At 40.7% G+C, this 22,935-nt stretch overlaps 2 protein-coding genes across 4 annotated transcripts in view; one reads left to right on the forward strand and one right to left on the reverse strand.

The window, feature by feature from the left end:
- TERF2 (telomeric repeat binding factor 2) lies at positions 1-22,241 on the forward strand. Of its 2 annotated transcripts, none has more exons than XM_043435309.1 (10): positions 1-394; positions 512-607; positions 1,259-1,389; positions 11,384-11,470; positions 12,461-12,607; positions 13,050-13,159; positions 14,436-14,828; positions 18,759-18,844; positions 20,395-20,438; positions 20,884-22,241. In XM_043435309.1, exons 1-10 carry the CDS (start codon positions 16-18, stop codon positions 21,040-21,042), a joined length of 1,632 nt encoding a protein of 543 aa, XP_043291244.1. In that variant the 5' UTR covers positions 1-15; the 3' UTR covers positions 21,043-22,241. The 2 variants fall into 2 exon arrangements, with proteins under 2 accessions (XP_043291244.1, XP_043291245.1); XM_043435310.1 differs by having other exon boundaries at positions 20,398-20,438.
- The window catches only part of NIP7 (nucleolar pre-rRNA processing protein NIP7), an 11,184-nt gene continuing 10,140 nt past the window's right edge, over positions 21,892-22,935 (reverse strand). Inside the window, exons 5-6 of one of the 2 annotated variants that reach the window (XR_006263255.1) lie at positions 22,719-22,918; positions 21,892-22,060 (exon numbers count right to left, since the gene is read on the reverse strand). Coding sequence is in view for 1 of the 2 variants with exons in the window: in XM_043435317.1 (XP_043291252.1) it covers positions 22,820-22,918 (99 nt within the window). In the remaining variant the exon portion in view is untranslated. Of the gene's footprint in view, positions 22,919-22,935 lie in introns of both variants that reach the window. The other variant, XM_043435317.1, reaches the window with a different exon arrangement.

Consider the following 22,935-nt stretch of genomic DNA (forward strand, 5'->3'; position numbering starts at 1 on the left):
AACGCCGTCCGTATCATGGCCGCGGGAGCCGGGACGGCGGGCTCCGCTTCCGGCCCGGGCGTCGTGCGTGACCCAGCGGCGTCACAGTCGAGGAAGCGTCCCGGCAGGGAGGGCGGGGAGGGCGCGCGGCGATCAGACGCGATGGCGGGAGGAGGCGGGAGCAGCGACAGCAGCGGGCGGGCGGCAGGCAGGCGGGCGTCCCGTAGCGGCGGGCGGGCTCGGCGGGGGCGCCACGCGCCCGGGCTTGGGGGCGCCGCGGAGCGTGGCGCGGGGGAGGCGCGGCTGGAGGAGGCGGTCAACCGCTGGGTGCTCAAGTTCTACTTCCACGAGGCGCTGCGGGCCTTTCGGGGTAGCCGGTACGGGGACTTCAGGCAGATCCGGGACATCATGCAGGGTGAGGGCCGGCCCTGGGGAAGGAGGCTGGGGGCCCCTGGGAAGGGGATCTGTGCACTCCCCCGCCCCCACGTGTCGCGGCTGGGGGTCGCCGAGTCTATGATGTCTTCTTTCCCAGCTTTGCTTGTCAGGCCCTTGGGGAAGGAGCATACCGTGTCTCGGCTGCTGCGGGTTATGCAGTGTCTGTCGCGCATTGAAGAAGGGGAAAATTTAGGTATGGCAATTTTTTTATGTTCTTCTCTTAGCTTACTTATTTAGGGTTACATTGTTTTCAAACTTACATCCTGGACTGAAGGACTCAGGGTTAAGGTGGGCTATTATGTTTCAGTCACAGTGGTCTTTTTCCTTCTAGGAGTTTATTCTCTGGCTCTACTTTTCTCCACTTAGTATTCTCTTGGCTGCTTTTCTGTGTTTATTTCCTCCCACCTGTTTCTTGCTCGCCCCAACTTTTTGCTATCTAAATTGAATTATGTGAAGATGGACATTTTTCCTCCATAGTAGAGTGTTTTTAAAGTATGAGCACATTTTTTTTTTCTTTTCCTAAATTGATCTTGACAGCTGTTTAGCAAAATGATCTATAGTTTCTGACTGTTTGTATCTGATTCTGACATTTAAGATGCATATGCACGTGTTAAAAAAACAATTTTTTACCTGTCCTGAAAATTACTGAAGGTCGCTTGAAATTAAAGGATTTGAATTTGGACCCTTAACATGTTTGTAAGCCTGTAGCCAGTATATCAACAAATTAAATACAAGTCTTACTATATTTGCATGTTTTCTTATATATATACACATATAGAAAGAGACATAATTCTTCTGCTGTTTAGAAAATAGGTTAAAGTGAAAACTGTGCTTTTTGTCCTAGACTGTTCCTTTGATATGGAAGCTGAGCTCACACCACTGGAATCAGCTATCAATGTGCTGGAGATGATTAAAACGGAATTTACACTGACAGAGGCAGTGATCGAATCCAGTAGAAAACTGGTCAAGGAGGCTGTAAGGCTCTATTTTTAATTTCTTTTTTCTTTTAACAAAGATCAGAGTTCTTTGAGGAATCAGTGCTTATGTTTCCTGTGTGGGGCGGAGGGCAGACAGGGATGGAGAGAGAGCAAGTGAGCACACTCAAAACACATTAACTCACACACATAGGTGTTACTTCATCAGGTGACCCTTCTTCCTAGCCCAGTCTTGGAAAGGACTGTTGAGGCACATGCTCAGCTTTTGTGATTTTTGATGGTCTTCCTTGTGGCCCTGACAGGAGGGGCCACACTACACAGGAAGTGAGTTGGCATTGAAGAATGACATTTGGGAGGTTGTACCATTCAGAGCAGCATGTTGAAAGTGCTAAAAGTAACTGGCCTAAGATTTCATCACCCTTGTTTATTATAGACCAAGGAGAAGAGCTGGTGCCTTGGAAAATGTGGGACCGCGTTGTGCTCTTTCATGCAATTACTGAGAGGCTTAGGGAACATTCCCTTTGAGCAGACAGAATCAGAGATGCTGAGATAATCAGCCAGTTAGAAAAACAGTAACGGTAGGAGGCTGGCGCAGGGAGCGTTCTTGACAAGAAAAAAGCTTGTAGAGTGTCTAGGAATTTGGGACTGGAACTATGTCATGGTTCAGGTAGCTTTGAGTAGTGGAACTTATCTATATTTAAAACATTGAAGTGGCCATGGAAACCAGTCAGAAAAATCTTTTTCTTCTCCAATAACCAAGGCTGGGGGTGTGGAAGCAGATGCAGAGATGGGGACTGAACAACAATAGCTCAGCACTGTCTTAGTGGTGAAAGTAAGGAAATTGTTAAGAAAAGATAAGAGCACCTCCTAAAAGGATGAGATCTCAAGAGCAGAGAGGTAGGAGATAAAACCTTGCTTAGCAAAGAAGACTTTTGGTCCCTTGACTGTGTGCTGGGTACTCAGACACCCTGTTAAAAAAAAAAAAAAAAAAAAAAACAGTTAAAAAAAAACTGTGGGATGCCGATATTTTATTTATTCAGTTAAGGACCTTGGGGCAGGATCTACTTTTGGTCTTGCAAGGAATGCTGAGAAAATTCCCATTCCAAGGAGGAATGATTACAAGAATAGATTTTTAGTACCCGTGAGTCAGGTTTGTGTCGGAGATAAAATGCCAGAAAAGACATTAGCAAAGGAGGAGAAATCCATGCCTACTTGGAAAATAGCTTAAGGATCTTTTGAATGGGAAGAAATGGTGCCAGTTCAGGGTAATTCATGTAACCACTCTTAAGTGGCCGGCTAATTCAGAAATGCAACTTCCAGAACCCAAGGGCTCTAGTTCTGTCTTCTAGAAGAGCCTGTGGGCTTTCATCTTCAGCTGCATGTTTATTATTTAAGTTCATAGATCTCTTGTGTGGACGCTTCATTAGGAAAAATTTGTTAGCAAAATCTAGATTCCCTTAAAACAGTCAACCATTTTCTTATGTTGACTCCCTTCTGCTTTTTCGTTTTCCACCAGGTGCCAGATCTCTTGTTACTATATTACTGTTTACTGCTGTGTAACAAAGTAAGCCAAAACTTTAGCAGCTTAAAAAAATAAATACTGTCTCTCAGTTTCCAAGGGTCAGGAATCTGGTAGTGATTTAGCTGTGTTTCTAACTGGAGGTCTCTCGTGAGATCATAGTCAGGCTGCCTGCTACGGCTGCAGTTATCGGAGTTTTCCGGGGCTGATGAGTCTGCTTCTGTGCTGACTCCACTGGCTGGTTGTTGGCAGGACTCACTTTCTTGCTGGCTGTTGGCTCGAAGACTTCAGGTCCTTGTCTCTCCTTAGGACTACTTAAGAGCACAGTAGCTTGCTGCCCCTAGAGCAGTAGTGATCGAAGGGAAGAGAAAGCTGTAGTCTTTTATAAACTAATCTCAGAAGTGACTTACCACTTCTGCCATGTGCTCTTGTTCACATAGACCTGACCAACTGGATTAGTATATGGAATGGGACTATGCAGGAGATGGGGATCACTGGGAGCCATCTTAGAGGCTGGCTACCATAGTAATATCCAAGTTATTAAATGATATTGTATCACTTGTCTCTTCGATTTATTTATTTTTTAAATTTCTTATTTTGTCATAGAATCTGTTAATGGTCATCTTTAGGAAAATATCTTGGAATGCCTAGGCTCAGTGAGGCTTTTTGTTGCATTTTTAAGCTTTGTAAAGTATCACAGCAATTTATCTTAAAGTTTATTAAATTTATTTTTTAAAGTTTATCAAATAAGTTATTTGTTAAGTTTGAACTTCTCCATGTGCGGCCCAGGGATCTTTGCAGGTCTTTGGGAACCTTTCAGGGTTCAAAACTATCTTCATAATAATGCCAAAATGTTAATTGAGGTTTTCAGTGCACTGACATTACTGACATTTACATTGATGATGCAAAAGCAGTGATGGGTAAAATTTCTGGTGTCATAGCATGACCAAAGCAATAATAAAATGTATTAGTAGTCATTGTATTCTTCATTGGCACATGCTTACAGTTTAAAAAAAAAAGCCAGTTTCAGTTAATGTCTTTGATGAAGCAGTAAAAATTATTTTTATTAAGCCTAATTAATTTTATTAATACACCTAAGAATATCTCATGAAGCAGTAAAAATTACAATTTTATTAAGCCTTGAACAAAATGTTTTTTCAATATTTCATCTGACAAAATAAGAAATTTTCCTTAAGCATTTCTATTGCATACCAAAACATGATGGTTTTCTTCAGGAAAAGTACTTGTGTGATTGGGCTGCATGCTGACCTAGCTGCTTTTGTAATGGAACACCGTTTTTATTTGAAATAATTGACAAATTTTGGTTTTTTGGATGTGGTAATCTGGTAGTCATTTTCTTAAGAGAGCAGAGTGAACTTGTCATGTCAATGAAAACAGTTGGTAGCATGTGTTGCCAGAGATAAAATTCAAGCTTTTCAGGTGAAAATTAGAATTTTGGAAAACCTACATTCATGTGCTGGGTATCTTTCCAATACTTAATTCTGATATGATAGTAATATTAATAACTAATTTTGAAAAGATTTTTAATGAATGTATCAAACACGTGGAAGATCATAGCTCAGTAAACCAATATTTTCCAAATGATCAATGAATTGTATTGCAAAATCATTCAAGGGTAACAGATCCATTAAAAGTGCAAGCTAGACTATGACATTTTAATATAATAATGATAATGATAATAATAATGATAATGATAAAAAGTTCACTTGCCAAAGTTTGGTGCAGAGTCAAAGAAGAATATCCCGATTTTCTAAAAGAGTTCTTAAAATAATCCTCCCTTTTTCAACTTTGTGTGAGGCTGTAATTTTTTAATATCCTTCAACCAAAACAACATATCACAACAGAATGAATATAGAAGCAGAATACCATCTTTCTTCTATTAAGCCAGATATTAAGGAGATTTGCAAAAATGTAAAACAATGCCACCCTTCTCATTAAACTTTGTCTTAGAAAATAAGTAGTTGTCATAAAGATGTCATTTATATTAACCTGTAATAAGTTTATTGTTATTTTTCAGTGAATAAATATCTTGAATTTTTATGTTTTATATTTCTAATAACAGTAAATATCAGTGGATATAACCCATGTAAACAAAAGTTCTTTGGAGTCCTCATTAACATTGAACAGTATAAAGAATCCTGAGACCAGAAGTTTGAGAACTGCTTCTGTAAGCTGATAATGGTATTGAGACTATGTTGGTTTTCTTTTTATAACTAAAAGAGAGAGGCCTCAGGTTTTTGTGAACACGGGAGAATAACATATATGGCATGTCCTTGGGGAAGCATTTGTGTGTTGCTTTTGCTGTGCACCTTTGGTAATAGCACCTTGATTTTCTTTGGGGGGGAACTTACCCCATTTGAGGGACTGGTGCATCTCACACTGTCTTAAAATTTAAATTTCTTGAAACAGAAAGCTTTGCCAAGGGTTTTTGAGCATTTGTGCTTCCTTAACATCCAGGTTTCTTTCCAAGTTTGCTTCTTTAGCCTTTCTTCACTTCTGTGAGTTTGGCTTTCTCTTCTTAGGTCCTTTCTGGCATTTCCTCCAACATAAACCTATCTCAGCTATATTGAAAATCTGTGCTTGGAATTTTGCTTTAGTTTAAGTTAGCCAGAGACCATTGCTGTTGCTTACATGAAAAGAACCTTAACAGATACATAAGAGCAGAAATTATCCTTATCTTTGAAAACTTCCAAGTTTTCAAAAAGCAAAGTTTCATCTCCTAAAAAAAGAAAAAACAGCAACAAACAAAAACTTACCGGGAATCAAATTAATGCATAGCTTTTTTTAAAGCTCATAGTACAAACTTTGGAGGTAGGCTTTCAATTTAGATTTTGAAAGCATTCACATTTCCTTTCTTGTTTCACAAATTAAACATAGTTGGGCCTGTATTCCAGTTCTAGGAAAGATAGACAAGCATACTCTTCTGTCTTTCTTAATGCAAGTATAAATCTTGGACAGAATGAATGGAGCAGCTATCTGAGAACACAGAAATGTAAAGGGCAGTAAGCAAATGGAGAAGACCAGAGTATGAAGGTCTACCAAACTGCTGATGGGTAGATGACCATTTTTCCCCTTTCTAGTATCACCAGGCCTGGACTTGAAGGATTCTGAAACTGGAAGTACACTCCAGGTGTGAACAGAAATAACGCCAAGAGAGGCTCTCTCTGGTCTGAAGGGCGGGAAAGGGGATCGGCTAAGGGTCAGAGAGGGTGGAAGAAATCTCAGGGGGCTTTTTTCTTCCTTTTTCCCTCCCTCTCTATCGTAGCACCCAGGCAGTATTTCACTGGTGGCAGCAGTGACAGAGTAATGATTACAGCGGCAGGAGAGCAGGCACCTCAAACCAAAGGAAGAGAATTCAGCAGTGGAGCTGTGATTCCCAGAACTTGAAATGATTCCACTTTTTTTTTTTTGTCTACTCTGATGCTTAGTCCTGGATGCAGATACAGTTAGTATGTGGCAGAATGGGGAAACTAAAGCCCAGGAATGCAAGGCTGGTTCAATATTTGAAAATCAGTGAATGTACTTTACCCTGCTAGTCCAAAGAAAGAATCATATGATCATATCAATTGAAGCAGAAAATGCGTTTGACAAAATTCAACGTTAGTTCATGGTAAAAACACAGACAAAACTAGGAACAGAAGGAAACTTACTCAACCTGACAAAAGACATCTACAAAAAACCTACAGGGAACATCATAGTTAATGGTGAAGAACGGAATGCTTTGACCCTAAGATCCAAAATGAGGGAAAGCTGTCTGTTCTCACTTACGTTCTACATCATACTAGAAGACCTAGCCACTGCAGTTAAGAAAAATAATAGATTGGAAAAGAAGGAATAAAACTGTCCCTTTTTTCAAGTCACATGGCTATCCATATAGAAAATTCCATGGAATATATAAAAAAGCTATATAATAAATAGTTTAGCCAGACTGCAGGATATAAGATCAACACACAAAATCAGTGAAATGCTAGCAGTGAAATGAAATGATCAAAACAGTATCATTTATAATACTTACAAAGAAGAAGAGAAAAATACTTAGGTATAAATCTAATAATAAAATATGTAGGTGGGACTTCCCTTGTGTTCACTGGTTAAGAATCTGCCTGCCAATGCAGGAGACATGGTTTGATCTGGGTCCAGGAAGATCCCACATGCTGCCTGCCAACTAAACCCATGTGCCACAACTGCTGAAGCCTGTGCCCATGCTCTGCAACCGGAGAAGCCACTGCAAGGAGAAGCCTGAACACTGCAACCAGAGAGTGGTCCCCACTTACTACAGCTAAAGAAAGCCCATGCACAGCAACGAAGACCCAGCCAGCCAAAAACAAATAAATTTTTTAAAAAATGTAGGATCTGTATGTGGAAAAATTACAAAATGCTAATGAAGAAATCACAACCTAGTAAATGGAAAGAAATACCCTGTTTGTGGATTAGAAGACTTAATATAGTTAAGATGTCAATTCTCTCCAACAGATCTATGGATTTACTATACTTCTAACCACAGCCTCCGCAGGATTTTCTGTTAGATACAGACTGATTCTAGAAGACATATGGTAAGGTAAAAAAACCCACTAAACACGACAGTTCTGTAAAAGAAGAACAAAGCTGGAGGACTCGCACCCGATTTTAAGAATTACTATAAAGCTACAATGTTCATGACTATAGACAGATGAGTGGAACAGAAGATAGAGTCCAGAAAGAGACCCATACAAACATGACTCATCAATTTTTAACAAAAAAATGTGAAGGTGAACTTCCCTGGTGGTCCAGTGGCTGGGACTCTGCACTCGCAGTGCAGGGGGCCTGAGTTCGATCCCTGGTCGGGGAACTGGATCCCACATTCTGCAACTGAAAGATCCTGCATGCCACAGCTAAGACCTGATGCAGCCAAATAAATATATATATATTTTTAATGTGAAGGTATTTCAGTGGAAAAAGGATAGTCTTCAATAAATGGAATTAAAACAACTGGATGTCCATATGCAAAAATAAATGAACCTTGACCTAAAACTCATACAAAAATCGATTTAAAGTGGATCATAATCTAAATGTAAAGCAATAAAACTGTTAGAAGAAAACATGGGGAAAAAAAACCCCAAAAAACTATGTCCTGGACTTAAGGCAAAAAGCTTCTAGATATGACAGTAAAAGCATGCTCCACAAGAGCATGAAGTAGACTTCATCAAAATTAAAACTTGAGAAAAACACTGTTCAGAGAATGAAAAGACAAGCTATGGAGTGGGAGAAAATATTCGCAAATCACATACCTGACAAAGAATTTGTATCCAAGATATCTAAAGACCTCTCAAAATGAACAAGAAAACAAACAGCCCAAACAAAACAACTAAAGAGAATATACTGTTGGCAAATAACATGAAAAGAGGTTCACCATTTAGTCAGTGGGGAAATTCTGGCACATACCTATTAGAATGGCTGAACTTTAAAACTCCTCTAACACTAGTAAGTGTGAGTGTGAATATGGAGCAACTGGAATCTTCACACATTGCTGATGGGGCTGCAGAAAGGCATCTCAAGGGCATTATCATACTAAGGGAAAGACACAGGTCTCAAGGGCACTACACTAAGGGGAAGAAGCCAAACTCAAGGCTATATCCTTTAAAAATTAAGCTGAGTGACTCCATTTATATGATGCCATTTATATGACATTCTGAAGAGATGAAACGGTGAAAAGATGAGGGGTTGGGGCGGGAAAGAGGTGGCAGCAGAGTGCAGCACAAGGGAGGTTTATCAGATCCTTGGCTCTCTGGCATCACTGTGGTGGCCGCAGGAGTCGACACGTGTTTAGAACAGTATGCCCAAAAAGAGTTAAAACATAATAGGACCTAAATGATTTATAAAAGGTAAAACCTTTGTATTCTTCAAAAAAGTAAGTATAGTCTTAGTATAGTTTTTCTGCTGATAATGATGTAAAAGTGAATATGATGATCTGATTAAAATGAAAAGACTTACTTCATCCCCCCGCTGGCAGCCAGAACTTAGTGTTGTAACTGCTATTCAGAAGTGTGTGACACCAGTTTCCTTTGCCCTGTATGGTTGTGCTCAGCCTGTTGAGGACAGAAGCACCAGAAATTTGTATTTTCTGAATTCCCTTCCCTTGTCCTGTATGTATCTCCTTAAACTCTTCCCTGTGAAGAACTGAAAATATCTGTGGACCATTTTCCTTCCCTTTTTTGTGTGTGTGAGGTATGTTTCTTTGACACTGGATTTAAATTCGCTACTTTATCCTATTAGATAACTCCAGGTGGTACAGATTTTTTCATGGCTTTCCTCATCAAAAAAAAAAAAAAATGTGCACATAAGTTTTTAAATATCCTTTTTAATTTTCAGTCACTGTTATTTGCCCTCTGTGTGTGTGCTCTAGGAACATAGAACATAGGTTTCTTGACTGAAGGACTCTCCTTTTTCTCTGTGGCTGAGGAGACCTTCTCATCCTATGTAGAATTTTTTCCTGTTTTCTTTGCTGCTTGTGGAGTTAGCCCCCTGGGGTTTATAGTATGAGAGGCTGTGCTGGTTCTACTGAACTGGCCTGAGTTCCACTGGTGGAACTCTGATCAGCAAGTCCCTCCCCCGCTCTCCGCCCCCCAGTATATCCTCCTCTCATTCCCCCATTACATCAAAGCTTGTGCATACCAAAAAAACAAAACCAACTGTTCCGGGGGCCTGGAATGACTCCTGTCCATTTTGCCTTTCCATAGGAGGCCCTATTCAGATTGAGTAAATGGTCTGTAATCCAGTAGATCATATTCTGCTGTATCAGCTTTTTTTTTTTTAATTCCAATGTAATATTGAATTAGTGGAGGTGATGGAATTCCAGTTGAGCTAGTTCAAATCCTAAAAGATGATGCTGTGAAAGTGCTGCACTCAATATGCCAACAAATTTGGAAAACTCAGCAGTGGCCATAGGACTGGAAAAGGTCAGTTTTCATTCCAATCCCAAAGAAAGGCAATGCCAAAGGATGCTCAAACTACCGCACAATTGCACTCATCTCACATACTAGTAAAGTAATGCTCAAAATTCTCCAAGCCAGGCTTCAGCAATACGTGAACCGTGAACTTCCAGATATTCAAGCTGGTTTTAGAAAAGGCAGAGGAACCAGAGATCAAATTGCCAACATTCGCTGGATCATCGAAAAAGCAAGAGAGTTCCAGAAAAACAACTATTTCTGCTTTATTGACTATGCCAAAGCCTTTGACTGTGTGGATCACAATAAACTGTGGAAAATTCTGAAAGAGATGGGAATACCAAACCACCTGACTTGCCCCTTGAGAAATCTGTATGCAGGTCAGGAAGCAACAGTTAGAACTGGATATGGAACAACAGACTGGTTCCATATCAGGAAAGGAGTACATCAAGGCTGTATGTTGTCACCCTGCTTATTTAACTTATATGCAGAGTACATCATGAGAAATGCTGAGCTGGATGAAGCACAAGCTGGAATTAAGATTGCCGGGAGAAATATCAATAGCCTCAGATATGCAGACAACAGCACTCTTATGGCAGAAAGTGCAGAAGAACTAAAAAGCCTCTTGATGAAAGTGAAAGAGGAGAGTGAAAAAGTTGGTTTAAAGCTCAACATTCAGAAAATAAGCTCATGGCATCTGGTCCCATCACTTTATGGCAATAGATAGGGAAACAGTTCAAACAGTGGCTGACTTTATTTTTTTGGGCTCCAAAATCACTGCAGATGGTGATTGCAGCCATGAAATTAAAAGACGCTTACTCCTTGGAAGAAAAGTTATGACCAACCTCAATAGCATATTAAAAAGCAGAAACATTACTTTGCCAATAAAGGTCCGTCTAGTCAAGGCTATGGTTTTTCCAGTAGTTATGTATGGATGTGAGAATTTGACTATAAAGAGAGCTGAGCGCTGAAGAATTGATGCTTTTGAACTGTGGTGTTGGAGAAGACCCTTGAGAGTTCCTTGGACTGCAAGGAGGTCCAACCAGTCCATCATAAAGGAGATCAGTCCTGAGTGTTCATTGGAAGGACAGATGTTGAAGCTGAAACTTCAGTACTTTGGCCACCTGATGTGAAGAGCTGACTCATTTGAAAAGACCCTGATGCTAGGAAAGATTGAGGGCAAGAGGAGAAGGAGACGACAGAGGATGAGATGACTGGATGGCATCACCGACTCGATGGACATGAGTCTGGGTAAACTCCAGGAGTTGGTGATGGACAGGGAGGCCTGGCGTGCTGTGGTCCATGGGGTTGCAAAGAGTCGGACACGACTGAGCGACTGAACTGAAGTGAATATTGAAAATCTAGTACCTTACATGCTGAAGGAGAGTGTATGGTTGTTCATATGGTTGAACAATAATTGTTAGTTTTTAAACAGGAATTTAATAGAATGTGAAAAAGTTCTTGGGTATATAAGACTCCCTTTTACTTTTCAGTGGAGCTTATTTTGATATTTGATATTCTGATTATATCTTTCATTATTACAACAGTTAAAAATTTTCCTCCTTTTTTAGGCAGTCATTATTTGTATCAAAAACAAAGAATTTGAAAAGGCTTCAAAAATTTTGAAAAAACATATGTCCAAGGACCCTACAACTCAGGTAAATTTGATATACTTTTGCTTCCATTACCTATATCCAGCTCATTGCTTTTTGTGGGGAAACAGGGAAAGGGTTCTCTGTCAGGAATATGAATATTCAGTACCTTGAACATGTCTTTTATATCTAGGCTAATTTACTGTTAGAATGGCTTTTCAAAAATGTGAAAAACTTACAGAAATCATTTACTTGCCCATTTCTGCCAGGTGTGTGACAAAACTCTAGTGCTCAGCACCGGTACTAACACATCTGAATTTAATGCTGATCCTGCAGACTTGAGAATCTGCCTTACTGAGGACTCAGTGCCTCTGTTTTCTGGTGTCAAAAACTCTGCTGGTACACTGCTCTTTTTTTTTATATATAAATATAAATTTTATTTTTGAAAAGCTAATATATGTATATAATACAACATTTATAAATACAACAAAATAGCTTAGTGAAAATTCTATCATCTCTGACTTGGCTATCTCATTCCTCTCCTTAGAGGCAACCAATGCTTTTTTCTCCTTTAGAGATTCTGTGCATATGCAGGCAAATAAGTGTGCATGTGTGTATGTACAGACGTACACATATATTCAGTCTTCCTGTTCTTCCAATATACATATGTGAGCGTATTCTACATACTTGACCATTAAATTGCTATTTTCACTTAATGTATCTTGGAGATCTTTTTATATTAGTACATACGGAGTTTTTACCTGTTTCGGTTTTCTTTTTTGAAAGTTTAAAAATCTTTATATGTAAAAGTAGAAAAATACTTTAGATCCTAAGTTCTTCATCTTTTCCCCCCCCTTTTGTATAGCTACATAGTTAACCAACTGTGACTGGTCAGTAATTTTTGACCTGTTCTTCACTGTGGTAAGCTTCCTTTTCCCTCAGTGCTATTCATTGATGGTACTGAGGAAGTTCTGATAGTGCTATCTTAACTCATCATCACTGAATCTTTACTGGAGTTTTCCTTTCTCATATTTCAACTATTGGTCCTTTGTGTAGAAGCTGAGAAATGACCTCCTAAACATTATCCGTGAAAAGAACCTGGCCCACCCTGTGATCCAGAACTTCTCCTATGAGACCTTCCAGCAGAAGATGCTGCGCTTCCTGGAGAGTCACCTGGATGACGCAGAGCCCTACCTCCTCACGGTGGGGCTTGGAAACACTGGTCATCCTAAGTGTCAAAGAAAACCAAAAGTCTGGCTTTTGCATGTGACCCCAAAGGTCTATGTGGGAATTCAGAAACTAGATTAGAAAGGATAGAAGAGGAGACACAAAGTAAAATCACTTAATTTGTTGTCCAAAATAACTGTCTGGAATTCTTGCAACATCAAGATCCTTTTAGCACCACTCAGATTGAGTTCTCCTTTAGTATAGAAAACTATGAGCCATTGTGTGTGGAAGGAAAAAAGAAAGAAATCTGAGACAATTCTTTAAGTTCTCTCCCTTTTTATGTCCTCCTATTGTCTATGCCTAAATTGGGTTTGTAAGTGAAATGTGCTTGCGTATTGAATATGTTCATGGTAAAAGAAGCAGAGAGTTAGTGAAATTCTGTGACTTCCTTTTCTTGATGGTATTTTTCCTTTCTCAGATGGCCAAAAAGGCTTTGAGATCTGAGTCCTCCACCTCCGCCACAGTGAAAGAACCACAACCTCAGCCAGCACCAGAGCCTGTGGAAAAACCACTCAGAGAACCTGCCAGGTAAGAGAGATGCACTTTTGTGATGTTGGGATGAAACACAGAGGTAGTTGGAAGCATAGTCATCATCTTAGAGCAGAGTCAGTCAGTTCTTCCTGGTGATTTGACCTCCTAACATGTTACTGGGTTACTCAAGGAAGGCACTGTGGGTTTCACAGAGCACACCCTGGGGGAAGGGGAATATTGAAAACAGGATGTTAGGTCTTTGGCAGAAGTTCCTGACTGTATTTATTCCTCAAAGGCTCTTTCCTTCTGTTTCTCTGTCTTTGCCTCAGTACTTCCCTGTTGATATGTTATCTCTTAATACAGTGTTCAGACTTGTGAATCAGATCCCCGAGACCAGTTAACAAAGCAGAGATCTCTTTGAGGGCCCTGTAGGAGATGTAAAGGAGCAAAGTGGGCCCAGGATAATACAGTTGAGAGCACAGGACTGGGACTCAGCTTTGTGTGATTGTTGCTGTGTTCACGGTCCAGGCTTCAGTTCAAAATTTTATGTGAGATGTCCAAAAAATATTTTTTGAGATTTCTCACATAAAAATTTGAACTGAAGTTTTTGAATGTTGGTGGTTAGTCCAATTAAGGGGAAAAAAAAAAAGGTTAAACAAGACACATCTGCCAGCCAGGATTGGCATGCAGGCCGCCAGTTTGCCTTCTCTTTAGAGTGTTTACTTAAAACACAGGAGCTCTTCCAAGTGCTCAGTGAACTTTATTTTGAAAAGGCAGTTTCTCATTGTTCCAAGACTGGCATGCTTCTCACTGAGAATTCTCAAGATCCCACTTATAAGTGTATTGTAGGAGAGAGAGGGCGGAATTGAGACCTAGTCTTACATGAGGGTCGGACTGGGACAGCTGGAAGAAGAGTTTACATTTGAAGGTGAGATTGCTGGATTATCAGTTGGTCATCCAGATGGACTTGTACCTGTTAGACATTCTGCAGAGCTCTTGCATTAAAGGAAAGCATTGCTTTAGTCCATGCAGAGTAATGAATTAGCACATCTGCTGAAGAGGTCTCCATTATCATTGGCCCTGGTTCCTTTTAGGTTCTCTTGAAGTTTAAGCTCCATAATTCAATTTACATATCATATTTAAAACCTCTGCTTAACACTTATAAATGGAAGTTCTTATAAATAAAGGCTGTATCACACACTTTCTCTTTTTTTAAATGAAGAGTTCTCAACCTGAGTCTATAATTTGAAGCTTCACAGTTTGAAAAAGTTGTGGCTGCTTAGATGGGCCTCAGCAGTGGTCAAACTGATTTCTCTGTTTGCATTGTTTGTAGGCAGCTACAGAGCACACCAACCACCATTGGGATTAGGACTCTGAAAGCAGCTTTCAAGACTCTGTCCAGTGCACAAGATTCTGAGGCAGCCTTCTCAAAACTGGACCAGAAGGATATGGTCTTTCCTAATAAAGTGTGCCCGCCATCACCAGCCCTCAAAAACAAGAGAACAAGAAAAGATGACAACGAAAGTTCTGCCCCCGCTGAGGGTGAGGGTGGCTCTGAACTGCAGCCCAAGACCAAGCGCATGACAATAAGCAGACTGGTTTTGGAGGAGGACAGCCAGAGTACTGAGCCGAGCCCAGGCCTCGACTCTTCCCAGGAGGTCACACCGGCATCACCATCCAAGCCCACTGTCCTCAACCAACCCCTCCCTGGGGAGAAGAATCCCAAGTATGAAGACCTTCTTTGTAGAAGTTTGGGGGCTGGTTGGTGGTCCTGGTTAGGCCTGGTATTGCTTCCATGAATGAAGTAACTTTCAGCTACGTTATTCACCACCAAGGCTTGCTCAGACTGCTAGAGTGTGACTCAGGGTGGGGAGGGACGTCGTAGCCATCCTGCCAGTTCTGAAGGCCTGTGCTGGGCTTCCAGGCATTGCACTAGGTGGGAGTGGAAGGGTGTCAGAGCCTCCTACGCACCACTGCTTCCATTTTTAGCGAACTGCTGAGTGCCTTGACTACTAAATAGTAGTCTTACAAGAAGTTTGTTTGAATTGGGCCACATTATACTCTGATTCTTAAAAGAGATTTATGAATATTTATAGTTTTGCACGTTCAATGGACATTTGAAACTTGGCAAATTCAGTAAATACTAATCTCTCACATTCTGCTAGGCTCTGTGGGGCAGTGGTTAGAGTGCTTTCATTTCGCTCCACTTCATGACCCCAAGCTGGCTTCCAGTCTTGCTACCTTTGTGCCCTCTCGTGGAGCCTTCCTTTAGGCTGACTGGTCTGCTTGCTCTCTTAGCCCTCGTTCTGTCACTGTGCTCTTCTTGCCGCCTCTCATGCCCCACGTGTGGACCTTCATTCCTCCACCATCACCTGTCAGAATCCCATCTGTCTTTCAAAGGGAAGAGAAGCTGATGTTAACTAAATACTTTCTGTGGGCCAAGCACTTTCAATTAATATCTACACTCCTCACTCTGAGTGATTTATTAGCTCCATTTTATAGGTGAGGAAGGTTCAGAAACATTACTAACTTACCTGAAGTCATACAGCTAAAAAGTGGCAAAACTGGGCTTTGGGATTTTTAAATCCTAGTTAGTCTTGACACAAAAACCCATGTACACCAAGCTGCCTCGCCTCCATAAATTTCCCCTGGTCACCCTGCTATAAGGGATCACCTCACTGATCTCCCGAGGTCATTGCCATCTCTGCTTGTGCACTCTGTTGTAGTTGTTTGGGGACCTACACCCCAGCATGCTTGTGCTAGGTAGTCTGTGGGGTGTGGCATCTGATAAGTGATTTATACTCGGGCACAGATCTGCACTATATACCACTATCTGCATTTGGAAGTGAGTCAGTCATTGGCTGGGCAAGCTGAATAACACACAATTATTCTCATTTGATACCTGATCTCAGCCTCTCACAGCAATTCTATGAAGTATAGGTGTTGCTCCCATGAATAGATGAGGAAACTGGAAAGCGTATGATTACAGTGGCTTTATAAATGGAAGGATGTGTCAAGGGTATGAGGTATGATGGGTACTCTAAAGCAGAGGTTCGCAAATCATGGCCTCTTGGCTAAGTCCACCTGTTGCCTGTTTTTGTAAATAAAGTTTTATTGGAACAGCCACACTTACGAATTATGTATTGTCTGTGGCTGCTACCTTGAGTTTAGTAGTTGCAACAAAGACAGTAAGGCCTGCAAGGATTAAGATACTATATGTGTTTTACAGAAAAAAGGGATTCCCTGACTTTGGTTCTAGAAGAAGCTTATGTGAGGTGCCCTGGGAGCTGCAGGGAAGAAGAGCTGACCTGGGCAGCAGAGTTGTGGGTGGGGCAACCTTGCAGAGGGGCTAGCCTTGGAGAATGAGTAGGAAGTCATCCAGCATATTGGGAGGTGTGGGGTTCTGGGCAGTGGGAACCTCTTACAGCTCAAGAAAGCCTGGTATGCTCTGGAAACTCGTGCAGTCTGTATGGCAGGAGAATACAGTGCACAGAGAGGATGAAGGGAGAAAGGTCTGGAGGGTAGATGGGCCAGATTTTGAGCTCCTATTACGTTCTGTCAGGCAGAGGTTCTCAAGCGGGGCTTCACATCAATTACCTGCAGTGTTGGGCTCCTGACTATGGAATGAGAAGGCACAGGGAGTGCTCCAATCTGCTTTGCTAACTGTGCCCCAGATAAACCTAATACACCTAATCTGAAAGCCTGAGCAGACATCACTGACAGCTTTTGTACTGACACTGAGGGAAAGGAGAGGAGGGTGGTGGAGCCTGCTGCTTGGTGAGCAGTCAGGACCCGGGGGAAGCTGGGCCAGTGGAATCAGAAGCAGAGAAGGCAGGCTTAGGGTCTGTCACCTTGATGGGGCCACGGCTACTAGGCTTTCGTATCCCTCATGGTTCTTGGTTCTTGGAATTTAAGGGGCCACCAGCAAAACTTCTATAAAAGGGTAGGAAAGGAAACAATTTAGCCTTTGTGGGCCACTTGTGTCTCTGTTGCATGTTCTGTTTTTTTACCACCCTTTGAAAAATATAAAAACCATTCTTTTCAAGGGCTGCACAAAGGCCAGCAGCCACAGGCTGTAGTCTGCCAGCCCCTCTAAGACCATTAAGTTGTTCTAACTTCACCACTTAGGAGCGCAGTGAGCCAGGAGTCTGCACAGCCAGCTAGCAGTCAAGATGAGAACCAGGTCTGAGCCCCTTCTACAACATGAGAAGTTAGGAAATACTGAAACGTTTATACAAACTCTGATCCTGATTTTTATTTAGCTAACATCCTGAAATGGGTAAACCTCATATAATTTTTACTTTGTCTCAAATCAGTTATTCTTAGAAATATCCTTTTGGAGGTTATGACCTAATTTAAAAACAAGAGTCCACTATTTGTCTCAGACAGTTAAGTAACTGTATAGAAAACTTACAAAATTTTTTTCAAGTGTATGCATTTATTAAGCAAATTGTTTTCATTACTCATTTGAAAAATACTGACAGGATTTGCAACAAAATTTCATAGTGGGGAAGAAGACAGCAGTTTGTACTCTTGTCAGGTTTTTTAGGTGATTTTGACCTATATAAATTCTTCAAAACTTAGTTCAGCTACTTTCCATGTTTGTTTTGTAAAGGATGTTATAATTCTGAGGTCGGATTTGTGCTATGTTTGGTAAGACTGAATATAATTTTCATTTATTTAGCAACTTGGATTATTTTTTAGTTTTGGAACTGTTTTTGGTTGCACCTAGGTACTAAAAATTTCATGTTACAGGGAGGGTTCTTGTTTGCTTACTATTGTAATCTTTGATAGTATAATTCCTTTATGGCTCTTTGATAATCCACTTGTTAGCTTAATCTCTCTCCAGCTTCTGTTAGGGTATGTGTTACAGTGCAAGGTGTTTGGGGTAGACAGATGAGGATAATGGCCTCTTATGTCAAGGTGCTTATGGTTACGGGTATGTCGTGAAACAGTTGTGTAATACAGTGGAAGCAGAGGAGCAGGGGATTTGTGTGTGTCGGGCAGTCTTCATTGAGAATTGACGGCCTTGAAAGACTTCACTTGGCAGGGAAGGGAATCCCAAGCAGAGAGAACAGTAAATAGAGAGGCAGGAAAGCAGAGCTCATAGGAGGAAGGAGGGTGAGGCCGTCCTGTTTGTGTGGGTGTGTGGGTGGTGTGGCAGGAGTAGTTGGTGGGGAGAGGAGGAACTGATGAGAAATTGATGGGCCAGACTGGATGATCTTGGCTCCCCTCTCTGGGCATTTAGTCTTAACTGTTTACACAGTGAGAAGCCATCACTGAATAGAGGAGGGATCTGTAAGTTCAGGGTGACTGTTCAGGTGGGTTTGGAAGGAGAAGGGGTTGGAGGGGACAGATTCCAGTTAAGAGGCTAGTGTGACACTGGGGAAAGGTACTGGACCATGGGCTTGGGCTTGAGGAATGGGGAGGAAAAAGAGAACACCCCAAAGATAGGAACAAAGCATCTCTATGACAGAGGGCAAGGAATCTGCAGCTTCTAGGTTAGAATAACGCTGAAATCCTTTTGAGTCCAAACCAACTAAACAAAAAGCCCTAGGAAAATGAACAGGTTGTTGAAAGGGGATGGTGATGTATTCAGTGCTGAGTTTGGGATGACTTTGTTTTACACTTTGTCCTCTCATTGATCTTCCCTCAGAGTACCCAAAGGCAAGTGGAACAGCTCTAATGGGGTTGAAGAAAAAGAGACTTGGGTGGAAGAGGACGAACTGTTTCAAGTTCAGGGTAAGCCAGAAGATTCTCACTGGTTTCTCTCCTTGACACTTGCTTAAGTATAGATGCATGCTACTGTCACATCAGTGTTCCAGAAACCACTTGTCTCCAAAATAGAAAAAAGTTTAAAAGTTCCACATTGTGATTCATGAGGAATCAGTTTTATGTCTTTTTCCATTAAACAATGGAGACTATCAAAGCAACACTTAACAGTTAAAGAAAATTCTTGGTTTTGTTTAATAAATCCTGTATTTAATGGTAGTTGATATTCTTCCCAAAGTATTTTAATTAGAAAAGGTAGAAGTGGTCATTCCCTACATTTCTTATTTAACTAAATGGTCTCTTACCAGTTTCTGTATAGTAAATGTTTTTTTTTTCCAAGATGAGAAATGTTACTTTCCCTTAATGAATACTAAGCTTCATTGCATTTGCATTAGGATCCCCCCCACCACATACTTTGCACTCTAATGAAAATATCTACATGCTAAACCTTAGTCTTGCAGATGCTGAAGACTTTTGTAACACAGCAGCAACCAGTAATCTTTTGCCAGTCTCAAAGGTTTTGTCCTTAAGAATTAGCTTTTGTTGGCAAAAACATAGTTGGCAAAATCAAGGTTATACAGAAGATGGGAGAAATAACGATGAATAAAGTGGCATTAAATATGTTTAAAACAGGATATAAAAGTTCTAGAAAACATCCACTTCTGATGCAGTCCAGATTTGTCAGTTTCAGAAATCTTCTACTATATATAGTAGGAAATACTTCATAATTTAAAAATAAATAATCTGCTACTATAAGTACCCCTTCTCCTGTGTCACCCTCCCTCATTCTTTAGGAAGCATTCCTGGGACAGTGATGTCTGCTAAGGTAGACACTGCAGCAGGTTCCACGTTTATGCAACTTTGCCTTACCCAGCCTTTTAACTGGCTCTTGTTGGCCTGAGATGGCATGTTCATTACACTTGTATACCCTCCTGTAGCCCTCTGGTCCTTTAAAAAATTATCTTGGACCTTGTTTTATGAAGCCTGACCTATATCCATAATGATGAAAAGGTAGAATCTGAATAGATCTCACATGGTCTGTTGGAGTGGGAAGCAATAATTATTACCCCATTCCTTTTGTTTGAGGAATTGAGCCAAATTTTACTTACATCTAGTATTTTGGAAATTAAAAAACAATAAAACTGGGTTATTTCAAAGCCGTGGTTAACAAGGAGTTAACAGAAATTATATATATACACACACACATACACTCATATAGGTGTATGTATATACACAAAAAGTTAAGTTTAGAAAATTATATTGGTTTTACTAAAGAGCCTGAAATCCTGATCAACATTTACTGAATGCCTGTTTGTGAAGTATTTGCTTTGTATAGATTCTCATGGACTGAAATGATTGGTATCTTGCAAGCAAAGGACAAAAACAAATTATCCTTTATTCTCTCAAAGTTTGTAAAATCTGAATCACGTTTTCCCTTTGGGGATGTTCTGTGTCTTTTTCTTGTGGGTTGTGCTGAGAAGGGTGAGCTCTGACATGAGTCTGCTTCTAATGTTTTCCAGCAGCACCAGATGAAGAGAGTGCAACCAATACAACAAAAAAGCAGGTAATTTTTTAAACTGTCTTTTCTAATCTTTTCTGGTTGTAGGGGTAGAAGAGAGGTAAAATAAGTACCCACATTTCACAGGCATAGACTACCCATGCACCTGGTAAAAAATTTTATTTGTAATTTCCAGATAATCCAAACTAAGTAATAGTTACCCTCTGGAAGAAAAATCTAGGTCAGAATGCTGACACATTTCCCAACCATGAATACATGTTTAAAGTTCTGAATGCAGAAATGATTAGTAGTTGAGGACAAAACAGTAAGACACTGAAAATTAGTAAATGTTCAAATCCATGGTGTTAACTTATAATCTGTATCATGTTTTAAGAATAGAAATCCTTCCTTTGGGTTCAGATTATTCTCCTAGACTTCTTCACTATATGAAAATGTAAGTGGAGAGAACAGGTGGTGATAAATCCTTTGCTTCTCTTTTTTTTTCTTGCAGAAGTGGACTGTAGAGGAAAGCGAGTGGGTCAAGGCTGGAGTGCAGAAGTATGGAGAAGGAAACTGGGCTGCCATTTCTAAAAACTACCCATTTGTTAACCGAACAGCTGTGATGATTAAGGATCGCTGGCGGACCATGAAAAGACTTGGCATGAACTGAAACAGGCTTTCATTTCCACAGAATTCACAGGAGCATGGTTCCTAATAATAGCCCCTGGTAGTCTGCTGTTTCTTTCAAAAGCTGGGCTGGGATGAGAATTTTGGGCATCCTCCTCTCATGTGGGGGAGGTCCCGGTTCCACTTCATCACAGTTGGAGATCATGGAGCTGAGAAACAAAGCCAAGTCCACCCCATGTCCTTGGCAGAGATGACAGGCACATAGCTTGTACAGTGCCAGAATACCATTAGTATTTCCCTTTAGTGGTTTGCTTGAATTTAAATCCCTGGTAATCAGTAGAACCTTCTCCTAGGAAATGGTGGAGTCTATTAGGAGCCACTTTTGACTCCGTGTACCTGTTAAAACCAGCAACATGAGCATTATTTGGAGTGAACTTCTTCCAGGTAAAGCTTTGGCCTTCTGATGCAAATGCAAAGGAACTTCAGCTGTTGTGAGCCCAGGTTGATGAGAGACCAGTCCTGGTGGAGTCAGAGTCCCTTTAAACATTGTTCAGCCGATTGTGACGTCGACACCTAGAAACGTGACTGCCTTGGCATTTGCTCTATTTGCTGGCCTCCGTAGGCAGGTGTAACCTCCACTTCTCATGTGGTGGAACCAGTGTGTTTGTTGGTAAAATGGTGATTGTAGATAAGCTTAGCCCCTGGCCCCATCCACTCTTCCCAATTCCCTTCTTTATGCTGGACTTTTAAAGCTTAAAAGAATCCTGATTAAGTATAAATGCCTAATTCCATTCTTTGTGAAATGGTTGCTTCCGCCTGGTTCCCTAATTGTGCTGTGTTAGTGTCTTGCACTGGAATTCAACATTCCCTTCTCCTTTTGTACTGTGTTGTGCTTGCTGTCTCTCAGATCCTTAAAGACTGTCTTTTTAGCAAAAAAAGAATTTCAGTAAAGTGTTTTCTGTAATCTTTTTTTAAAATGAGAACTAATTATTGTCCATAACTTGTAGCATTCTTCATTAAAGTCTTGCTTCTCTCAAATTTAAGTAGCTGATTAATTGCAGCTGAAAAAGCAGAAGTAGCAAAATGCTGAACAAGCTTTGGTAAACCCTGCTGTCTGTATTAAGAAACTAATGTCAAACTGTATTGAATGTTCTAATCCTTAGAAGCTGTGCCGTACAGACATGTGGAAGTTCCTTCTTAATCTGCCTCATTTCTTCATATACCATACCTCTGAGGACAAAAGAATTCCTTTTTGTCCATTTCTTTTGACAAATGTTAAAGTTTAAAAATTCATCCTGTAGTTAAAATTTGGAAACTTTGTACAGCTTTATTACCTATTAACTACACGTTCGGGGGTTTGGCACTGCTGTTTTTCTAAGTTAACCCCAAATTAAACTAGTGAGAAGGTGAGAACTTGATCTCCACTTGATGTGGTGGTAGCTAGTCGTGGTCTCCCTCCAGACCAAGCTTTAGGATCCAGTAGCTTCTTTATTTTCAACTCACATTGTTAGATGGCACACTCTAAGTAAAAGAGTGACACTGGGATATACTTAAGGAAGCAAAATATTCCAGTAAGTGTTTCTCCAATTTGAGAAATGCATAGATCCACTAGCCCCTCCCCTTTTTAAATGTAACTTCAGTGTTATTTTTTACTATAATGTTATGGAATGTGTACGGAAAAACCTCTGCCTATAGTTTCTATGGAACTAGACAACTTACCACGAACTGATGGCTGTCTTGGTGAATGTCACTGCTTACCACATACTGGTGAGCAGTGTCGGGACTGGGGCAGTGGTGGGACTCCAGTGGAGGTGCCAGTGTCACTGGGAAATGATCCCACTGTCTCCGACCTTCACCTTAGCGACACTGCAGCCACTGTGCCTCCAGACTGCTGTGATGTCATCTGGCCTTTGCTGGAACTGAACATAATTATGAA

Source organism: Cervus canadensis, chromosome 18, assembly GCF_019320065.1.
Source record: "Cervus canadensis isolate Bull #8, Minnesota chromosome 18, ASM1932006v1, whole genome shotgun sequence".
Taxonomy (NCBI): Eukaryota; Metazoa; Chordata; class Mammalia; order Artiodactyla; family Cervidae; genus Cervus; species Cervus canadensis.